Here is a 22038-nt window from a genome sequence, read left to right on the forward strand (position 1 = left end):
TATAATATTAATGTTCGTTTTTAATTTAAATATTGTCTTTATTTTTCATTCAATAAAATATTAATATATTGTATCTTCCAGAATGATCAGTATACCATATAACATGTTTTTTTAAGAATAATAAAGGAAGTTTTAAGCCCCTAACATTATTTTTTATACGAATATGGTTTTTTTATACATATATAACATATTATATACTCATAATCGATACTAATCAAAACTCCCGCTGTTTGAATCGTTGTTGGATACTAATACATCATAACCTGAACGATTATGTTATGATATGTAATTATAAGAGCACTACGAGTCACGACCTCGCGTGCATCCAACGTCTACAGCCATGCTGGTGGGCTGTACGGTTTTTACTTCGTGCGTATTGGAGGGATTTATTTTTTAGATAACGGGGAGTCCTAAAAATATTTTGCTGTGCCTATATAATATATTATATGAAATATAACGACGATCATTCATTTTAGGTTATATTATTATGATATATACGAAATGATAAACCACGCATAATCACCCCCCGTGATGTTTTCCTTTACTAATTCATTCAAATTCTTATGCTTCGAATTTTTAATTACACTCAAAAACCATGTTAACCTAACCACTTAATGAGTGATCTGTGGTGATAAAATTACTCTTTTTTTTAAACCGATAACGTTTGCTTGTATTATTGTTTTCAAATTATGTAGTTACGAAAACATTATGGTAATGTGTATACATAATAATAAACAACGTAAGTTGTTGCCTAATGTGACTGCTGGTTCAATAAAATGTATCGTTAGTTTTAATTAATATAAAAAAATACCAAATCATATTAAAAAAAAAAAAAATATCGAAAAATATTTTCATTGACTCCCCTCGGCTTTTGATAATATTAATGTCTATAGGTAACACGTGCGTGTTTTAAAACTTATGTTATGCACACATAAACATCAGTAGTCATTCGTAACATCTTCATGTATTCCTTCTAGGCTTCAGTACACATAGTATATAATTGAACGATGGCATACGCGTATTATACGCGTAGTATAATATAGGCTCTCTGATTAATTATTATATTTTTTAACATATGAACAAAAAACGAAAGTATAGTTTCCTCACCGCACGGATGAGATCTCGCTGAGTCACCTGTCATCAGCAGTGTAACTAGTAGGTTTTTTAGTTGTTGAACACACCCTTTGATTATATATTTTTTACAAAGATTATACTTACTATAGGTACGAGTTTGAGATTTTAACAAAATACGTTGTCATATATTTTTACAAGTTCTATTCCATATTTGATTTTATTAATATGAAGGTTGATAACTACAATAAAAAGTATGCAAATCTTTTATCCCATAAATTATATTTAAGTTAAAAATTATGATATTCCATTAAAAAATTCCTGATTTCGCATCGTATAAAATTGTCATAGTTGTAATTATATAATATTGTATTGTTGTCTTTGTACAAATTTCCGCTGCTGTATATTATTCAAATACTGAACTATGTACTGGATACGAAAATTCTGTAGATTCAGTAGCTACTGCTTAGCTATTGCGCTTGTCACCAGATCTACTCATAGGTACGTTAAAACCGCAGTTTAAACAGACTATATCAGACATACGCGCAGAGTAGTGAGAAAATCACAAACCAATATTATAATATCGGCGCGCTATACATACATATTATACAGACATACATTATATTATAATATACAATGCACACGTTGCAACGATATTATCCCGTTTTATAGGTCACGAACGATTTAACACTAATAAATATTCATATAGTAGTTACTTATTATACGCACACACACTGTAACAGCGCGATGCTAATAGGCGACTTTGTTCTACATCATGCACTGTTTAATGCAATTGCTACTATAACATTAAATATGTACATGTAAATATATTATATGAAATTTTGATATGCATTTTTAATTTTCACATACTTCAAACCACAATATCCCATTTGGCGCATGTAATTCCGCTCTGGATTTTTATCAGCCATTTATCGCGGACGTACAATATTATAATATACCCATGTGCACATTATTTGTATACATACATACATGGTATATAATCTGATATTTAAATCTAATACTTATTTGTGGTCACAGTTTTAAACCACTATTGCTATTATAGGTATATACTGTGTCTTAGGCTGACAAGTATGTACAATCTGCAAATAATATTTCAGTGTCGGATGAATACATTTCATAACGTTTGGGCGTCCCGTTATTACCTGTGAAATCGTGAATCCGTGGTGGATCGTAGTTATGATACGCGATGTATAATAATGTCGGTCTACGCGTAATGAACATACGCCCACGTAGATTTCGACGAATGATTTTCCAATACGGTGGGACATTAGGAGGTACCTGACCATAATATTGTATATAATTATATCTACATAATATATAATACATTAAAATTTATAGTGAAATATTCATCGCTCTATTTTCTGCTGTGCGCCACTTCCGTAGAACGTCTCGACTCGGCGCGATTAAGACATCTATACGAGATTTAGTGACTTCGTGCAAACGAAATCTCTATGGTATAATGTAATAATGCAATATGTATAAGTACCTAAGATGGGTTTGGCGTGTCTAAATCGCGTTGGTATTACAAGGGTAAACGCGGACACATGAATGAAACGAAATAAACAATGAACACACACGTCTAGGGAGAATTTCGCGTCTGTTTAGCGCAGTACGAGTACACAATCGTCTATAGTGTACTCGCGAGCGCGCACACACTTACACGGACTTGATATACTTTTTTTCTTCGTTGGCAATACGTTTTCTGGTCACGATTGATCATTGTCCGCGCTGTTCGAATACCTTAGTATACACAATACACATATACATATTATATTGCATTAGTCATGCTGCATTACATCTGGGAATAAAATTCGTGTACTTAATGACCTCGACACCGAAGAATATATAACCTCCTAGATAAATACGACTAAGACAATTATAGTGTATAAATATATATATATGGTTCATATTTTTTATTTTTGCATCAGAAATTTATAATGCGAAAATAAAAAAAAATGTAACTACATCTATAATCACTCCGTTAAAACAGCTCGTAGGGAAGATAATGTTATGTCGCGCTTACAAGTGTTTATAATATTATTATGTATTAAACGTATTTTCTTATCCTCTATTTTCTCAAAAAAGAGATTTAAAAAAATGTCTAGGGTTATGGTTTTAATTATTACACGCCTCCATAATATTGTTAAGCATTATACGTACTATCCAAAGCATTTCGAAATATACGCAGTTCGTGAAAACGTCAGTGCATATGTTTTATCTGGCCTAAAAAAGTCCTATACTTTGACACAACCTTGCGTTACAGCCTTGGCCTCTTGCGAATTCTTTTGTGCTCTATCTAGTCACTTTTTCAAGAAACTAACCGCAATAGTTATGATGATAGTATAAAACATACATATAGGTACAACCCGCGAGGAAGTTTTTCCTAATTCACCTAATGGGCGGCCGAATTAAGAAAACATCAATCATTAAAATGAAATTGAAATGTCAGCTGTGTCCATGGTTGGTTGGGCGTGTATTTTTATAATATAATGGTCACCTGAATTTTGCAATACAGATCCAATTAAAAATTTTCGAATATTATATTAGTGCAAGGACTTAGGTAAGAAATTCGGGTAATGCTGGGCATTTTATTTCTTTTCATCTCGAAGGACATTGTACTAATTTGGGTCTCTCGATCAATTGACATGAACTTTATAATAAAAAAAAAGAACGAAATGTGGTACAAAGCTATTTTAACAATCATAATAATAAAAACTCGTCATAATTGAATATAAGTTTAATTTTTAGATTTAAAATAATATTTGATCAATTGTAGTCGTGGTAGTTCCAATAACATTGCAGCATTACGAGTATACAATTCGGAAGCCCTATTATTGCAAGCTGTGAAACGTGAACTATAGTGGTATACCGCCAATACGCGTCTCTATAGAATTGACAGTTGTAAATTAAAATTTAACAAACTCAATTCAAATATAATTAAAAAAAAAAAAATCATTGCAGCGCTTTGAATAATCAACAACAGATATTTACCTACTGATCATTTTTAAAGTACCTACCTACAGAAAGTATATCGTTCAACTTTAATGGTAATTCAACGTATCGATGTTATTATAATCTAGGCATTATAAGCAACATTATCTCGATGTATGTATTGTTTTTGATAGTATTTAAATCTAATTTAAAACGTCTATTACGGCACTATAATCTTCCCCGCATGTGATGATACGGTGCGTATTGTTATCGAATTTATAATCAAATCAATAGTATTATTATGCTAAATAGTAATTAATGCATAGTCGGTTATATGAAATGTAGTAAGCACTTGTGAATATATAACTACGGTGGGATTTAAAGATGTTTTGCGAAGATGCGAAATCATCTAACACTACATCGCTGAGTAATGAAAATATTTTGCGCCGCTATATGGTTGATGTTTATAAATTTTACACTGCCACTACCACACGTTTGTCACTTTCAAGTTTCAACAGCGCCTTCAAAGTGCGTTTGCCGCAGCCGTGTACATAAAAATATTATTATACATATTGTTGACTGTTTTTCTTAAGGTCGTTATAATATTATAATATACGAGTGCAGTATCGCTTTAGAAAACGACACGAAACCGTGACAATCGTCACGCAAGTGCGTATATGTTATGTCGGAATTTTATTGTTTTATTAATGCGAACAAACCATCTCGTCTCGTTATTGTTTTAATATATTATTATTATTATTATTATTATTATTATTATTATTATTATCGTATTCGCACCAGCGGTGCCGGCGGCGAGCGATATAATAATAATAATATTATAACCATGTTCCACTGCAGCAGCCGGCTAGCCGCCGTTTCCAAGCACCTTTTGATTTATTTATATGCTAATGAGACCGGAGAAAGTCTCGTGGTATTTTTTTTTTTTTTGTGTTTTAAACATTTTCTTGAGACAAATCCGCCATGTGCAGGTAAATGGTTTTAATGAGACGTAAAAAGTATTATAATATAAGAAATACTCTCGTCGTACAGGAAAACGACTCATACTTTCATATAAACACGGCATGATAGCGGGATTGCAGATGTATACTTATGCGCACAGATATTGTTGGGACGATAAGAACACGTTGAGCGATCGTCACGGAAAATGTCGCTTTGTTTACACGTGTAGTTTACCATTTTTCCCTTGTTATTACTAGCCAATTTTAGTGAATTTGCCGTGATCGGTAATAAAATATGCACAATGTTGTACTACGGACAACTGAAATTTGTTTAATCCTTAAATGCATTTTCAGTGGCGCCAGTATACCAACACAACTATATTCAAGTTTTTATACGACATATTTGGTGGAATTACTGATACGTTAGTACTCATCACGTTATTTAATTTCACAGTATATATAGAATATAGATACAAATACACAAACTATGCATTTGAACTGCACCAGCCGATGCAATTCGCTGCAGTAGTATATCTAATATTGTAATATGCATCGATCACGTATTTATCAAATACCAAGATAAACGTATTCTTCGGTAGCTCATATACTTTTATATTCAATTTTATATGAATATCCAACACATATATAATATTGTAATATTATAGATACACTTTGCCTACTACGCGTGTAAGATCGTTTTGAAATTTCCTCAATATAATATACTTAAATAATATCTATCATAATATAGATGATAATATTATTACGTCGACCTAAAAAGTATATGATGTTTTTATGTAAGCTATCTTGCACAGATGCGATACAAATACAATACTCAAATAGAACGTGTTTATATAATATGCGCAGATCTATTATTAAACCCATTTAGGTATAGAACTTTTTAGACCGTAAACAACTAATAAACGATATTTTAAAATGAAAATATTTTTGTAACCGTTATCCCTGTTTATTTGACATACCTAAAATTCGTCCGAAGATTATAGTTTGGTTATTATTAATATTATTCATCACAGATGTAAGATTGATTTTATACATTTTATGTGTATTTCTTTAAGTTACTATAATCTCTAATTCCAAAAACCCTATTCAAAAAAACAGTGGCATCTATACAAATATAATACAATCAGTACTTATATTATACAGGCTTATTCAAAATTATTTAGCTAGTTTTAATAGCTATATATTTGAAACTTAATATACGTAAAATACATCCCATTTTATTTAAATACATACTATTTTTAATTTAGCATATCTATTGTAATTCACTGTGCCAATTTTTAAATTCCTCTGTGATTGATGTTAACAGTAGTACGTACACAGTATCAAAACATATCTCCAAAATTAGTAGGCCATATGATGTAAGACCAGGTAAACTATGAAACCGTGTACCAAACACTAAATTAATTATTTTGAATAATCTTGTATATTTAGTATTTATATAATTTAAATTTACGACTAAATTTATATTTTTATTTATTAAAATACGTCTTTTGACAATTAAACTGCGTGATATTATGTCATTTTTTTTTTCTTTTATAAGTCGATATGATTTTAAAACGAATTTTTATTTGAAGTTTTTAATAGCTTAAATTTTTTTAATTATTTCAATTATCATGTTATTTTTTTAAACATTTTTAAAACAATTATTTTTAAGTTATTTACTTAAATATGAGAAAAAAAATGTATACTCTTACATAAAATTTGAAGTAATTCAATCTTAAAGCAAATTATTTGTATGCAAAATATTAAAATTTAATAATACTATGTACTCATAAGTCAGAACTCGCTTAATCAACATACCTTTAAAAAAAATTATTGTACAGATACAGATTTCGGCTTATATTCTTACTTAATACTTTTGTATTTGATCTCCAATCAATACCCTTAATTATTTAAGCAAAATAACATAAAATTGATTCTGTTTAATTCAAATTTGCTGTTTTACCACGTTAGGACTTAGAAGGCAATACATTATATAGATGGACGTCATATTAAAATAAATTATTTAGTTGTACTCAAAACATTCTAATGTTAAATTTAAGTGAGTAATATTGCCAAAAGTATTTGAAACACACTATACAATTCTTATAACAAAATAGTATTATAAGTTATAATTTATTAGATACTAGCTATATTAACTTATTTTTCCATAGTTAATAGGTATAATTAATCTATCTTTTAATCGTTTTATGTTTTTCTTCAATAGAAAAATATGATTCAAATACAACAATTACAGTGATTAGTTTTATAAATTTCCACATCTTATTCAGAAAATATATTTTTTATGTAAACACAAAAACTTAGTATAGATTAACGGAATACTTTGAGCCAACATAAATCCATATCGCTAAAATTGCTATTTGTGTTAATATATTAACATCAAAAATATGTTTTAGAATTAATTAAGACAACCATGAACGCATATTATAAAAGTAATTATTTTAATAAAATTTTTTACATAAGTATTTGTTTAAAAAAAAATATATTTGTAAACATTTTTACGGTTCTACTAGTTATAATAGTAAATTTAGCCTGTCAAATAACAACTATTTAAATACACAAATAATATTTTATTAATGTGATTCAAAACTAAACTTAAGCATAAGCCACTCTATAACAATTTATAGGAGTTTTAATAATAAGTTATATCCATCCTATACGACTTAAAAAATCTATTAATATGAATTTTATTGAAAACAGTTTTGGAGTTTTTAAGTCTATATAGAAGACAAACAAAGAAACATTTAATTTTATATGCATAGATAAGACTTATTATATAATAAATAGAATATAATGTGTCTGTTTAATTTTCAAATATTTTGGCAATTTAATGTATTCTAAGTATATGTTGCATTAAAATGTGTTTTATATTTGACTTATATTTATTATTGTTTAAATATTTAAAAGCCCTCGAAATACATCTAGCATTGGAACTATAGCCTAGATAAATATTCTCGTACTTTTATACGTACCTATGTATTACTTGTAATAATAGAGAATCTTCCAGTCAAAATTGCAATCGGGAGTTCCACAGCAGACTGCTTTAGTATAGGCGGTCAATATAATATATAATTCACCTAATTCCGTTTGCTGTACAATATTATAATAATGCTAATCAAACCGTGTTATTATAATTATTATTAATAGTTTATGCTTCTCCAGTATAACAGTAATAATTGTAGGTATATACTAACAAAATATATAATCGTACTTTGAGTGCCTGCTAGTACAGAAATCCCATAACGCACGTACCGATCGCGTACCACCTATTTATTAACTGTACTATATGTATACCTACCTGATTTTTTAATTACTCGAAACCTGTTTTGTGATTTTCTCACTACTTTTTATAACCGTATATTATTATATGCGTGCCTATTGTAATGTTATATATTTTTTTTTTATTTCTCGGGACAGTGTGTATTATTAGTATTTACTACTCTTGCACAGTGGTAGGTGTACGCTGCAAGATGTTGAGTGACGATGCTCGGCTAAACGATACAGGGGACGCATCATCGTGACTCCGAGTACCAGCTGTAGCAGAATGTGCTATTAAAAACATAATAATAATATTATAGCCGATATAAACGAGCGTTTAGATTGTAGGTCATTTTCGTCAGGTCCGGATTCCTCGTGTAAAGTGCAATAAACTTAATTTCTGTTATTTGATATTTCACTGTATAATATTATATGCCTGGTCAAAGAGAGAGAGAGAGAGAGAAACAAATGATATTCCATCACGAGACGTACCTATATGTTGCGCGACCGTACATTTATTTATTTATTTTATTCTTTCAGACGCGGTTTAATGGATATTGACGCACATAATTCAGACGAGCCAAGTCGGTGCACGATGTACCAAGTACGTAAATCGATGATAATATTGTTATAGGTACACGTCCTAATCCAATTATCGTCAAAAAATAATAAATAAATAACAATATGTAAGAAAATTCACAAAATCATCGATGGCCTGCAGGTCACGGTAATAAATCTATAAGACGAGATAAAGTCGCGGCGTTTATTTATTCGGATAGAAAAACAGTTTGTCACGACAAACCTCGTGTACATTATAATATTTAACTGGTAGGTACATCTAAAAATAATAATGTTAATAACGATAAATAATTATATTATAATATACTGTCGCATCGACATGTAAATTAGCTACGAAAAGCAATTAGTATAATATTATAATATGCATATTTTTTTTTAAATTACCCGAAGCGTCGTCATGCGTTTTCTCCGTGAAAATCCACACAGGATTTTAAAATGCAGAGGGCATAGCGGTTTATTTATTAATTTTTTTATACAGCCGTCTGATTTTTATAATATACGTACACCATACCCCTACACCTAAATACAATAATATTAATAATGCTATGCGGATTTCTATTATATGTTAATTTTGGTACTATCTATGGACATACATTGTGTTTATGCGTGCGGTGCTCAGCCGCTGTACCACTTGATACGTATGACCGGTTTTCGGCTAAGCAAAATGTTATGTTTGTTGCCGAAACGAATAATGTTATTATATTATGATAATAATATGGTCGCAGTTGCCCGTATGGATATTACGATTAAATGTGACACGCCACGGCATATTTGTTATTTGATTTCAAAACTGTTATAACTACTCGAATCCGGCCGGTTCTATAACGTAAAATACTGTTGGTACAAGCACGATGCAGGAACCAAATTTTCGATTTTTTTTTTACAAGTTACAACCAATTGGATTAATTCCAAAACGTTAAGAATCTTGTCGGCTAAATTTAAAAAGTTTAATACTTAGGTATGTAGCCACCGTATCATCATAAATTATAATGATTAAGATCGTAAATTTATCATCTTAGGTCTCGCAATGATCCGCCTTAAGTATTCGTATTAATTCACACTAAAATTAAATTTTCGAAAAAAAAAAAATCAAATTATAAATACTATTTGTAACGGTTTCTTAATTACTATTTATGTTTTTGATGAAAAAACATACTAAATAAGCATAGCTAATTATTTCCTGCGTGAAGCTGTATGTGTGGTTGAAATAGATGACTGATGTTTTTGTAAATACTTCTTATTTTGTAACAAAACTATATATATATATATTATGAATATGTATACCTAATACGTACATAATAGTTTAAAAACGCGCTTTCCAATTGAAGAGATTTGTTTAAAATAAATAATTCGTAGTTTTGAGTTCATGAATTACAAAATTGCTATTGACTTATTCACATTGCAGTTTCAGATTTGAACACTGGTGGGTTCACCATTAATTCACATTAGTTAAAAATTTAACGTGCGATTCACTAAGATAGGTATACTATTGAAAGTTATTATTTTTTTTCTTCATATTATGTTTGTGTTTTCAAATTCAAGTATATTTTATACAAAAAAAAATGTATTAGTAAGATTCCTTAAAATAATTTACAACGTTACTTACGATTCATTTTATGACCATTTATAATCAATTATGCATCTGTATTGTAAAATACAAATACTTGAGTAATGATAAATTCATAACTTAGATTAAGTTTCAATAATGTTTAACTTAAATACCAACTTAATATAGTTTTACTTACAATCAAATAACCGAAAATAACTATATAATAGTTTAATACTACAACTAAATTATCCATGTAAATATTTACTAACATTAAAATTGTCATTGAAAGATAGATTAAGGTGTTCGAACAAACAATAAAATATAAATTACTCACAGAAACTAATGATAAAAAAATAAATATTTTAATGAACGCCCTCAGCCGCTTTATTTATGAGTTTGACGAATTTAACATTATTGAAGGCTAACAGAGAAGTACGTACAATAATAATGCACGATGAAAATTGTTAGTTTTTTCTTTCATTGAAACTGTTGATTGTTAGTACTAGACATGAGGCCAAATGAATAACGAGAAAATTTCGTGAGGACTGAGGACAATGTCAGCAGCTTCTTGTTAAAAAAAAAATATATTAATAATAGAAATGTACTTACCTCTAGAAATTAGGTCACGTTTATGGTTATGTATGTATTTACCTGCGCCAGAGGAATTAGACCAGTGAAATAATTATTAAAGGGTCATAAAGTGTTCTAACGATTAAGTTTCAGAAAATAGTCTCAAGGGTTTTGGCAGGCGTGTCGTATAGGCAATTCCGGTACACAAAGGAGTGCACACATCCCGAACACAGTTTATTAGAAGTCCCTAAACGCGGCACTATACAATTCAAATAAAATAGATTACTGTGATAAAATATGTTTGTATATGATTTTAATAGAAAGTTACCGAAATTCATTCCTAAGTAAATTGCAATAACAAAAATAATTTGATCTTGCCAATCCATTGTCAAACAATTTAAAGTATTCAACTACTTTTAATATTATAATTTAGAATAGTTGCACCTAACACAGAAATTCAAATATTGGAGTTTCATTAAAAATATAGAAAACTGAATCGTATAGATGGAAGTTATATTGTAAATACTGTTATACAGTTTTAGTCACTAAATTTATTTTAAAAGTTAATCCCTGATTTGAATAAATGAAATATTAGTATCTGTTATACACAAGCGAGTAAATTATCATTTAGTGAAAACCCGGGCGTTAAAATTGGATCCTGTTTTATTAATAACAAAATCAATAAAATGACCGTGGATATTTTATTTTTATAATTTTTATAACGGACTATAAACCGGATAGATTGACATCAACAATAAATTAGGTTTATTTTGTTGTCGTGATTGCGTTCCTGGTTAGCGCGGGGCTTCAAATGTATGTTTACTAAATACTGAATACGTTGTCCATCTAAAAATAAAAAATAAATAAATAAAATAGTTAGCTATTGCAAATCACTAGTTACAGTGAAGCTAAGGTTTAACTACGACATGTGTTATAAACATAGCGTTATATATATTGTAATATTATACGCGAACACGAGTAGAAAAGAAATACGTTCGTTTTAAAATGCCTTCTTAACCTCAATATATTAATGACGAATATACGCTGGTCATTTCGTATTGGACCGATATTTATTATATTCTCAGCACAATGAATGCAATTTATTATTTATTTTCTCTCGTTTATTAGTTTTGCCTCCCGACAAAACTAGAGTTCAATTTTTCTTTTTAGATTAAATCATTAAAACTATTTATTTTTTTTTATGGTACCAATTTGCTATAAAGACATAAAGACACAATACCTAGTATATACATATTATATGTTACATGTATGGTGAACTACGATAATAATGACTTGTTTACCACTTGGTGAGTGCAGCAGCGGCGGAAAGAGGACGCGACTGTCACATTGTGTGTAAAACGATATAGGATGAATTACAATAAAATTATTTTCACCCACTGATTGTCAAAATTACAACGGGACCTATACACGTATATTATATAATTTATACATTGGAGTGTGTAGTTACTATATACACAAGATATATTGTATTATGAGAAAATGATTATTTTTATTCACATATACTCGTGTTTTTAAATGTTTAGTATTTTTTGTAAGATAAATAATGAAACTAAAATGTGAAAACACGCTGTAGAAAATAATGCACCATAATAATAATTGTATTAATGTAATACATATAATCTAACGTGATAGTTATTAAAGTCATTAAGGAAGTAAACGTTTACGATCCGTTATCAAACAATACGTATTACGTGAATGTGTACATATTTTATATGCTTGTGATACGATTTCTGAAGAATAATTTAATGCAACTGCACAACAGAATACAAGAAAACAATCGAACTTGTCGAAATTATATGGATAATTATATGACGATGATAATTCAAATATAGTATAATATATACAGGATTATCAAAGATAAATAATATTATTCTGTTTCAAAGGTGATCGGCGTGGTGTATAATATGAAACCCGTGATGTCTGCAATCGATGAGAATATAATGATAATGTTTCGACTGCGTATGTTCAAACAGATAATGATATTATTGTAATATTTGATGACACCTACGACACTAAACTTATATATCTGTAGAGTCATATTGTTATTATTAAACGGTGTACGCATTTGATTTATTCTCAAAAAATATAGATCTAATGTTATTCTATTATATTATGCCACGGTGTCACACGTCTTTTTGATACATACATCATTTGTGAATTGACTCAGTGGTGTACATTAGACCATTTCTATAAAGGGGATTTCCGATATCCGGATTATCACAAAAGAGCGCATAGTATATAGTTATATGATATTTGCAATAATAAAAAGAATATCGTTTCAAGTGGGAAATCACATTGCTACCAACATACTTACAGTAATGAATTGTATGGTTGTTAGTTGTTACTATTGATCACAGAATGTTCTTGTACTAGTTCCGTTCCAAATGATTATAACTAGAGTATCATCTGGCCCCAGTGTGGGCGGTAAGTTTGGTTTTTTATGATCATCAACATTGGTATTAATTATTTAAAATTAAATATTTTTCAAACAACAATTTTGCAATATCATCGATAGATAGAGATTATCAAGTGTAACTGAAGTGTCATATTTACGGTACTTATACCATCATAATATTCTCAGGCACATGGATTGGAAAATTTGAACGGAATGCACCAAATATGTAGAACCGAAGTCTTATAAATAATGTATTGTCGTTTTATATTGGATGCTATGATTATTATTATAATACAGTGTTGTACACACACACACACATATATATATATATATATATATATATATAAATATATATTGATAGATAGATACAACGTTCAAATCGGATGCGATCATTAATAATATATTTTCATAACACATAATATTTGATTGACGAAAACGGTTTCGAATAACTGTCGGGTATATCCATATACCGTGCGCTATAATAATATAATGTTATTATTTCTTACTATTGCATTCGTGGCACAACAATTTATTGCGCCCACCGGTATCCGCGCTATAATAATATTATAATAGATATAGACATGTCATATATGTATAATGTATATATATTAGTAAATATAGAGTTCTGAGTTTATTATTTATATAACGCGTACCTACATAATAAAGTAGTCTACAGGTATCACTCTGGCGCACTACGCGTTGGCCACTGTTATTATAATTCGGAGGTACCGACAGATAATATATTATATACTCGTGCGTCGATGTATATCGTTAGACAACCGCTTCTGAACCGTATACACGACCGATAAAGTAATCAATATATATATATATATATATATATATTATTCGTTTGGTTATTTATTTATTATTAAATTTTTAGTGTGTTGGATATATAGAGCAAAATGCGACCCGAGGCTATAAAAAAAAACAGGTTCGCCGCCGCCACCGCTTTCGGTTGAAATATTAATACTTATAAATACATACTTGCGTGTGTGTATGTGTAAATGCTAAAATATCGCATGCGTTGGCAACCTTGCGGTTTTTTTTTCATATTATATTATATTATGCTCTACTCGCAAACGTTTGTGAGTGAGCGTGTGTATGTGTATGTGCGTGCGTGTATGTGTGATGAAAGAGAAAATAAGCGACATTACTCATTCATCGGCATCCTAATTGCTGGCAGTTTTATTTTTTTATGTTCTCTCGGATACTCCTACTAGATGTACACGCGAGCACACCACCGTATACACGTCATAATACATTGCATTTATTATTATTTATTTATAATATCAAGAGGAAAAAAGCGTACACAGAATCCAGGGAGTGTTACAGCAGTTGTGAAGTGAAATTATTGCAGAGCCTCGACGCGCGCGCTGACCGTCTTATCGAAAAACCACGAACACCGTCGCTTGATTTTTGTAAAATAAAACGTCCCACCCTTTCCGATATTCGAGAAAACGAACTCATTTGAATTAACCACAATAATATTTCCACGGCCGTAAACATATTATGATACAACGGCTTCAAAACCGATTGGTGCAGTGTAACTGTCCAATATTATATAGGTAATAATAGACACCCAGTAATTAAACGCTCTGCCCAGATGTAAAATAATAAAACATGTGTAGTGCAACATCATAGAACATGATAATATTATTAAAATTCTATTTCTATTATAATTACTATAGGTTAATCGAATTTCATCTCATTATCTCACAAACATTTTCTCGTACGAATATAACAATTATAGTAAAACTTATAAAACTTGTACGTTTAAAAATTGACAGAAATCATAATTGTCAAACAATTATACATGAGTTAAGCTTCTACTAGTTCTGCTAGAGAGTTTTAAAAACAAAATCTTTTAATTATTTTTAGATTATTATGTTATACAACGTATTAATCTTATGCTGTATTTCTCTTTTATTTTACATATACTCTAACATACATGTGAGAAAATTGTTGCGACTCGCGTGAAATTCTGATCTCTGCATAAATTATATAGGTACCTATCATTTAAACATGTAAATATATAATAACATAATTGTCGCCAACATTTTCGAGTACTTGTATGAAATCGAATAACGAATCGTTATACACACCACCCCATAACGTATGTAAATGATGGTTGGTGTTATTGAATGCGCTAAAATAATTAATATAATAATATCATTAAAATCATAATATACAGTATCTCTTATTATAATAAATAATTATTTTCGTGCTATATTAATAGGCCTCTAACTGCTACGACACGGCTGTCTCTAGTAATAATATGTAATAGCGTAAATTGGAAATCAGATGCATTTATAACATTTTAATGTGCAAGTATAATATTATTATTATTATATTTCATCGGAGCATTAAAAAGCTTACCAGTTACTGGTTAGTGGTTAGAGGTTAGGTGGAGGAATGCATACCTTGTACGCGTATAATATCTAATAACGATCTCCCTTTTGCTCGTGTATCATTAAATTGCTGTAACAGCCGTGGTGGTGTTTCTCGTCATAATAATTTTCTAGAAAGCTATATTATATCATATTGTTCGTGATCCTTTCGGTTGTAAGTTTTTCGAAAACTGTACACATATATATATATAGATGATACAGACACCCGACTGTGCTATTATTTATTTATTATATTTAATACATAAGAAAAAATAAAAAAATACTGACTTAACCGAGGGCCAAAATTATAATTATATACACTATTGAAACATGCATAAGTTTGTAAATGAGTATTTGATGATGCCTTGATGAGTATTATATTTGCAATATTTTTTTTACGTTTAATTTCTCTCTGGTTTCCACTCAATTATTATCTAGTGTTGGTGATTTGTACACCGTACAAATATCTTTTAAAATATTTGAGTGGTTATTATTATTCACTCTAGCATACTGCAACGGCGGGTTTAAAAAAAAAAAACTGTTGGGAAAAATAATATCATAGTTGCGAATATTTAATAACTATATTTCTATCAGGCCTTATCGGGAATATATATATACAATGTATATTATACATATATTTTATACATTAACTATATTGCAAGTAGACTGTAGAAACACACCAAACTCGTTTTTATATAAACTGCAATTGTTTTGTTGTCGCTTTTTTTTAACCCATCTATATATACACCTCTGTGGCTTAATTTCGAACAACCATTGAATCATTTCCCACGAAACAAAGATATTGCGATGATTCTTATCGGCAGTTCAAGTAAAACTTGTCAGACACCGACACCATTATAGACAATAATGAACATTATGCAATTACCAACTTTTATTTTAAAATTGTTTATTCCAATGATACAAGTGTTAGGCCGCTTATTATAATTTATTAAATATATATTATTGTATAGTACCTAGAACTATACGCAAGTCACGTCGTACCGTTATAACAAATGATATTATTACCTACCATTGAAATTCATAAATTATACTTGGATTTGAACTTATTAGGGCATTAACTAAATATAAACCTATATAAATAAATAAATAAATAAATAATAATATGATACTTAGTCTAAAATCAGTGTTGTACAAAATCGTATAATCATATTAGATTTAATAAGTTTTATCCATGTTATTTATATTCAACAGCATGTATTTATTTTATTTATGTCTAGTTTCTATTTTTTTTCCACTTTAAACCAATATAATCGAAAATAAGTATATTACTTATCATAGTAAGGTTGAGAATTCTCAAGAGCATATTGCTAAAAACTCAGAGCGTTATATCAAAAATAATGAAATCTCGATATATATGAAAGCCATTCATACAAAGATGAAAAACTTTTAGAATAGTAATTTTATTATATTTATTTATACACGTCAACAAATCCACTTCATAAACTCAGTGAAAAAAACGCCGTAAGGTAACAAAAAACAAACTATTAAAATTAGAAAATTTAACCATTACACATCTATATCACATATACCTCGTGCTGTACTCGTGCTGTCCATAGTTCAAGTAACTGATATCTGCAACAAATAAACTTGAAATGTGAAAACATTATTAATTAAACAAAAATCAATATTTGACTAAACACTAAAAAAATGTTGGACAGAATGTCTTTTTTGATGAAATTGCAATTAAACTAAATTCATTGGATCTAACATTTGTTAATCGATTTTTATAGAACTATCACAATATATACAATGAAATTTTTATGTGTTATAATTATTTATAGACTATACTCGTACGAATATAAGTCGAAGTTTTTGATTTTAATTTCAACTGGTTTCAGTTTTGGTAATTCAATTCAAGTACCTATACAATATTTATGTTCATATTATGCCAGTCTTATATAGACCATTAACGTTCATGAATACTATTTCATTTATGTGCGAACAATTTATCATCACACGACAGCCACAAATATATTATAACGATATAGATATATTATATATATATATACGATGTACATTGTGCAGTTTATTCTTTAAAAATATCGATGTAGATATACAATATTATACTTGTAGTTCAGAAACTTGCAATACCTAAAACTATTTAATTTAGAGCGTGTGATAATAATAGCACTGATATAATGCCGTTTTATTATTTTATAATGCTACATAAATCCGTATAGTTACTATACTATAGTATAATATATGAAGGTAATATAATGCGAATCATTATGGAACCCTCGCCGATATTTTACCCCCATGCATCGCCCGACCGTGTTCGTGACACACATATTGTCTCGACTTCGTGCACCGAAACTTTCTCAGCTCCCCAATGCTTTCCATCATATATTTATATATAATACACCTCACACACGCATATAAATGTTTATAGACACATTCCGCGATTTAGCATTGAAATGCCGTGCTTCCGACGTAATATAATATAATATTATATTATATTATATACTGTGCGGTCATCAGCTATATCGCGATTTTTTCTGTCATCACTCATCGTTTATGTGGTGTAGGTACGCCGTACCAATAGTACGATAACGAAATCGGCTGACGTGGGGGAGGGGGAGACGAAGGACATAGAAATATCAAATTCACGATTTGAACCCGTTCGCAGACCGACACAAGGGACAAGGGGCAAAAACTGATTATAATATTATTCAAAAACCGATAAGCCATCCTCAATATCGTGGTCCACCCGAACAACGCTTTTAATGTACACCCGCCGATATATTATAATGTTATAATAGTAAGTCCTATTCGAGAAAATATTATTATATTATTAAATGTGTGCACCGGTGCTCGTACCCATATACATGATATTTGCGCGTGTATTAAAAAGCCGACGCCCGTAAGTAGGTTACTACGGCCCCGGGCGATTCGTGTATTAATATATATATATATATGTGTGTATGACTGCGTGCGCGTTTGTTTGCGTGTGTGTACTCGTTATGTACTGGATATGTTTCGACATAAGAACTAACGAAATAAATAAAAATTACTTATCAGCTTCTGCAGTTACCTGTATAGATCACTGCATTGCAAAGTTCTATGCTATATAATTATACATCATGAGCAATAAAACAACTGCAGCGTCTGCACTTTTAAAAACGTATTTATACTGCAACTATTATAATAGACCTATTATATACTTACTATATTGTATTACATATTATATTATTATTATTATTATTGTTATTATTATCATTGTTCCGATCTAAGTGGCCTGACGATAATTTATATACGTTGTACTAAACACGTCCAAATAGATTTTGTTTTCTGTAAAAATATCAAATTATAGCTTTATAAATTGATGATATGAAACAATTTTGTATAAGATCTAAACTCGCAATCTTTAAGTCGCCTAAAAGTTACCTATATATTAAAACTTAACTTCAAAATAATAATTATATTATATGTACTTATTAATTAAAATATTATACTTATTAATAATTATGATCGACATATCAATAATACAATAATATGTTGTCTCGTTCATGATTATTTTTTCTCTTTTTATTTTATTAAGTATTTATATTTTATTTCAAATAGTTTTTTTTTTTTTTTTTTGTCATGAAATCATACGGTAATTATTTTATTTTATTTTTTTTTGTATAAATCTTTTGAATAAATTGTTGGTCGATTAAATTTCACCGCAAATAATCCTAAAATAACATAACATCGTGTCAGATAAATTATTTAACGACTTGTTTAAAAAAAAATTCAATACCCGGAAATTCTGCCATAATTTCCATCAGGTCCTTTACTAAACGGGCGGCTGGTTTTGCGGATGAAACGTTTCACCATTGATTATGATGATGAGCTTCGGGCCATATATACCTACACACTATATTATTATTGTACGTGAACAACCTATACTATATGGCTGCGTATGGGCCGCAAGTGCTGCCGACTAGTAATTAGTTTCCTACCTAATATTTTTTTATCAAATGTATGTTGTATGACGTTATGACATCATATAAAAATAATAAATTGTGTATATAAAATACAATTATATTGTACCGACCACAATTAAGAAATAAGAAAAGTAATATAATTTTATGGAACACTGCTGACGGGTGTATGACATCCGGATACATAGTTAACTCTTTGAAATTTACATTTTGTTTTTCACTGCCCACTCGACACCACAAAAAGTATACCAATATTATACATATACCACTATACCATAATGTTGTGTAAATGGAATAGATAGTGCAAGCGTATATTAAGTTATATAATAATTCTGATTGGAATAATATATTATATTATATTCTGTACTTAATATTGTTTATGCAAAAATATAAATAATAAATTTCTAATAATATCGATAAAATATTATAACGTATAATTTATAAATATCAACTTTACTGACTTCCTTTACAAATAGATACATGCATTAATGATACTGTACCTATTAATTTCTCCTAAATTATGCGGGCCGTTGGCCCTTTACTCAACCATTGTAGTAAGGCTATGCTTATTTTTTTAAAACAACTGTTCTGTATATAATTATGGATTGTGTATGATAATAATATAAACGATAGTATAAATGTTTGTATATACCTATGTATATTATTATTGTATATATATATATATATATATATATATATATATATATAAGTTGTATACAATAGTTGGTTTATGATAATTATTTATATATACTAAATAATACATAGGTATGATTTATATTTAATTGATGCAATTTTTTTTAAGAAAACTTATATATACTCATGATCAAGCGTGTAATAACAATAATTCATAAACAGGGTTCAAAAAAAAAAATAAATAAATAAATACTTAATAAACAATAACTCTAGACAATTTTAACGATTTGATATAAACCGCTCACGATCACTAATAATAATAATAAATGTAATTACATTTCTCTGCAGACTTTCCAAAAAATTACATTATCTATAGATGTGTTTTATATATGCCATCCGTTTTACAACAGACATACCTAACTACTTATACGAAAATTTTTATCTTATTCCATATCTACTTCAAGACTTAACGAAATATACGATTTGCATAGGTAATATTCCCCAATAGTCAATACCAAATGTTTTTTAACGTATATGTCCAAACTGTATAGAGTCATAGATGGTTCGTTAAATCTCAATATACCTACATATGTATATTATTATATCGTCATGAATTTTTGTTTATGACATTATTCATTATTGCATTAATACGTTTTATTTTTGTTTTACGTCTCTAACACGCATAACGTCAAAACATATTTAACCTAGAAATTCAACCGTATACGTTTAATATAATATTAAAATACAACGACTACAGATGCTATAACCTAGTAACGTATAATATTATAAAAAGTATATAACCTTAATAAATCGATAAATAAGTCGGTGTTTACAAAAAGTAAAGTATACCTCACCTTAAATTCGAATTAGACTTGATTGCGTGGAAACCGTTTTTTTTAAACCAAACGTTCGACTATTATTATATACAATTATACATAGTATTCCTTGTAAAATCAAGTTCATTAGGTTGATACTGCCATTTTGATCTACCGTATTTCGTGTACTGCATCGTATATTGATTCAATCATTGATTTATAATATTACAATAATAATAATAATAATAATAATAATAATAATAATGTTGTATGTGTGTGTTTTCCAGATAGAATTGTCGCCGTCTCGTCTCTTGTTTTCATACGACAGTTGTTCATACGTCAGTTCGGAAAAGTATGCTTCCGTGTTGAAAATGTGATTGGGTGCACAACCTGTAGGTGGAATACCGTTTGGACAGAAATCCGATTTCACAATATTATGGACGTTGCGTCCACCGATTACCTAAAGACTGCACTGTATTCGGGAGATAACGGCCCGGACACGGGTAACCGAGACAGCCTCCGACTAATGGAGCTTGGGCTCCATCTGGAGACCCTTCACGACGGATCACATCGGATCAACACGTCAGTGGATCATTTGTTGAACGACCCGTCTCTCTCAGGTAGGCATTATTATTATTATGTCAAATTAATATTACCACAAACGTTTAAATAATATTTCGGTTCTTCAGGATACACTCTCTGTATACAATAATTTAAGGACACGTTATATTATTATTATTATTGTACAGTAGCATTAAATATGTGTTCTATCAAAGTGTAATATTGTATTGTAATGTACGTTTGATATTACTTTAATATAATACCTGCCTTTATAAATAAATAATACTGTGTGTAAAAATATTCTTATAAATCGAACTTATCTGGAT

General features: G+C 29.3%; 1 protein-coding gene across 2 annotated transcripts in view; it reads left to right on the forward strand.

Moving 5' to 3' along the window:
* Positions 1-22038, forward strand: part of LOC112603790 (myb-like protein D) — a 65234-nt gene that overhangs the window by 38277 nt on the left and 4919 nt on the right. The window contains exons 3-4 of one of the 2 annotated variants that reach the window (XM_025352535.1): positions 8799-8862; positions 21439-21771. In XM_025352535.1, coding sequence (XP_025208320.1) covers positions 21588-21771 — 184 coding nt within the window. In that variant the 5' untranslated portion in view covers positions 8799-8862; positions 21439-21587. The remainder of the gene's footprint in view (positions 1-8798; positions 8863-21438; positions 21772-22038) is intronic. The other variant, XM_025352536.1, reaches the window with a different exon arrangement.

This window comes from Melanaphis sacchari, unplaced genomic scaffold (assembly GCF_002803265.2).
Source record: "Melanaphis sacchari strain LSU unplaced genomic scaffold, SCAv2.0 Contig111_pilon_pilon, whole genome shotgun sequence".
Classification (NCBI taxonomy): domain Eukaryota; kingdom Metazoa; phylum Arthropoda; class Insecta; order Hemiptera; family Aphididae; genus Melanaphis; species Melanaphis sacchari.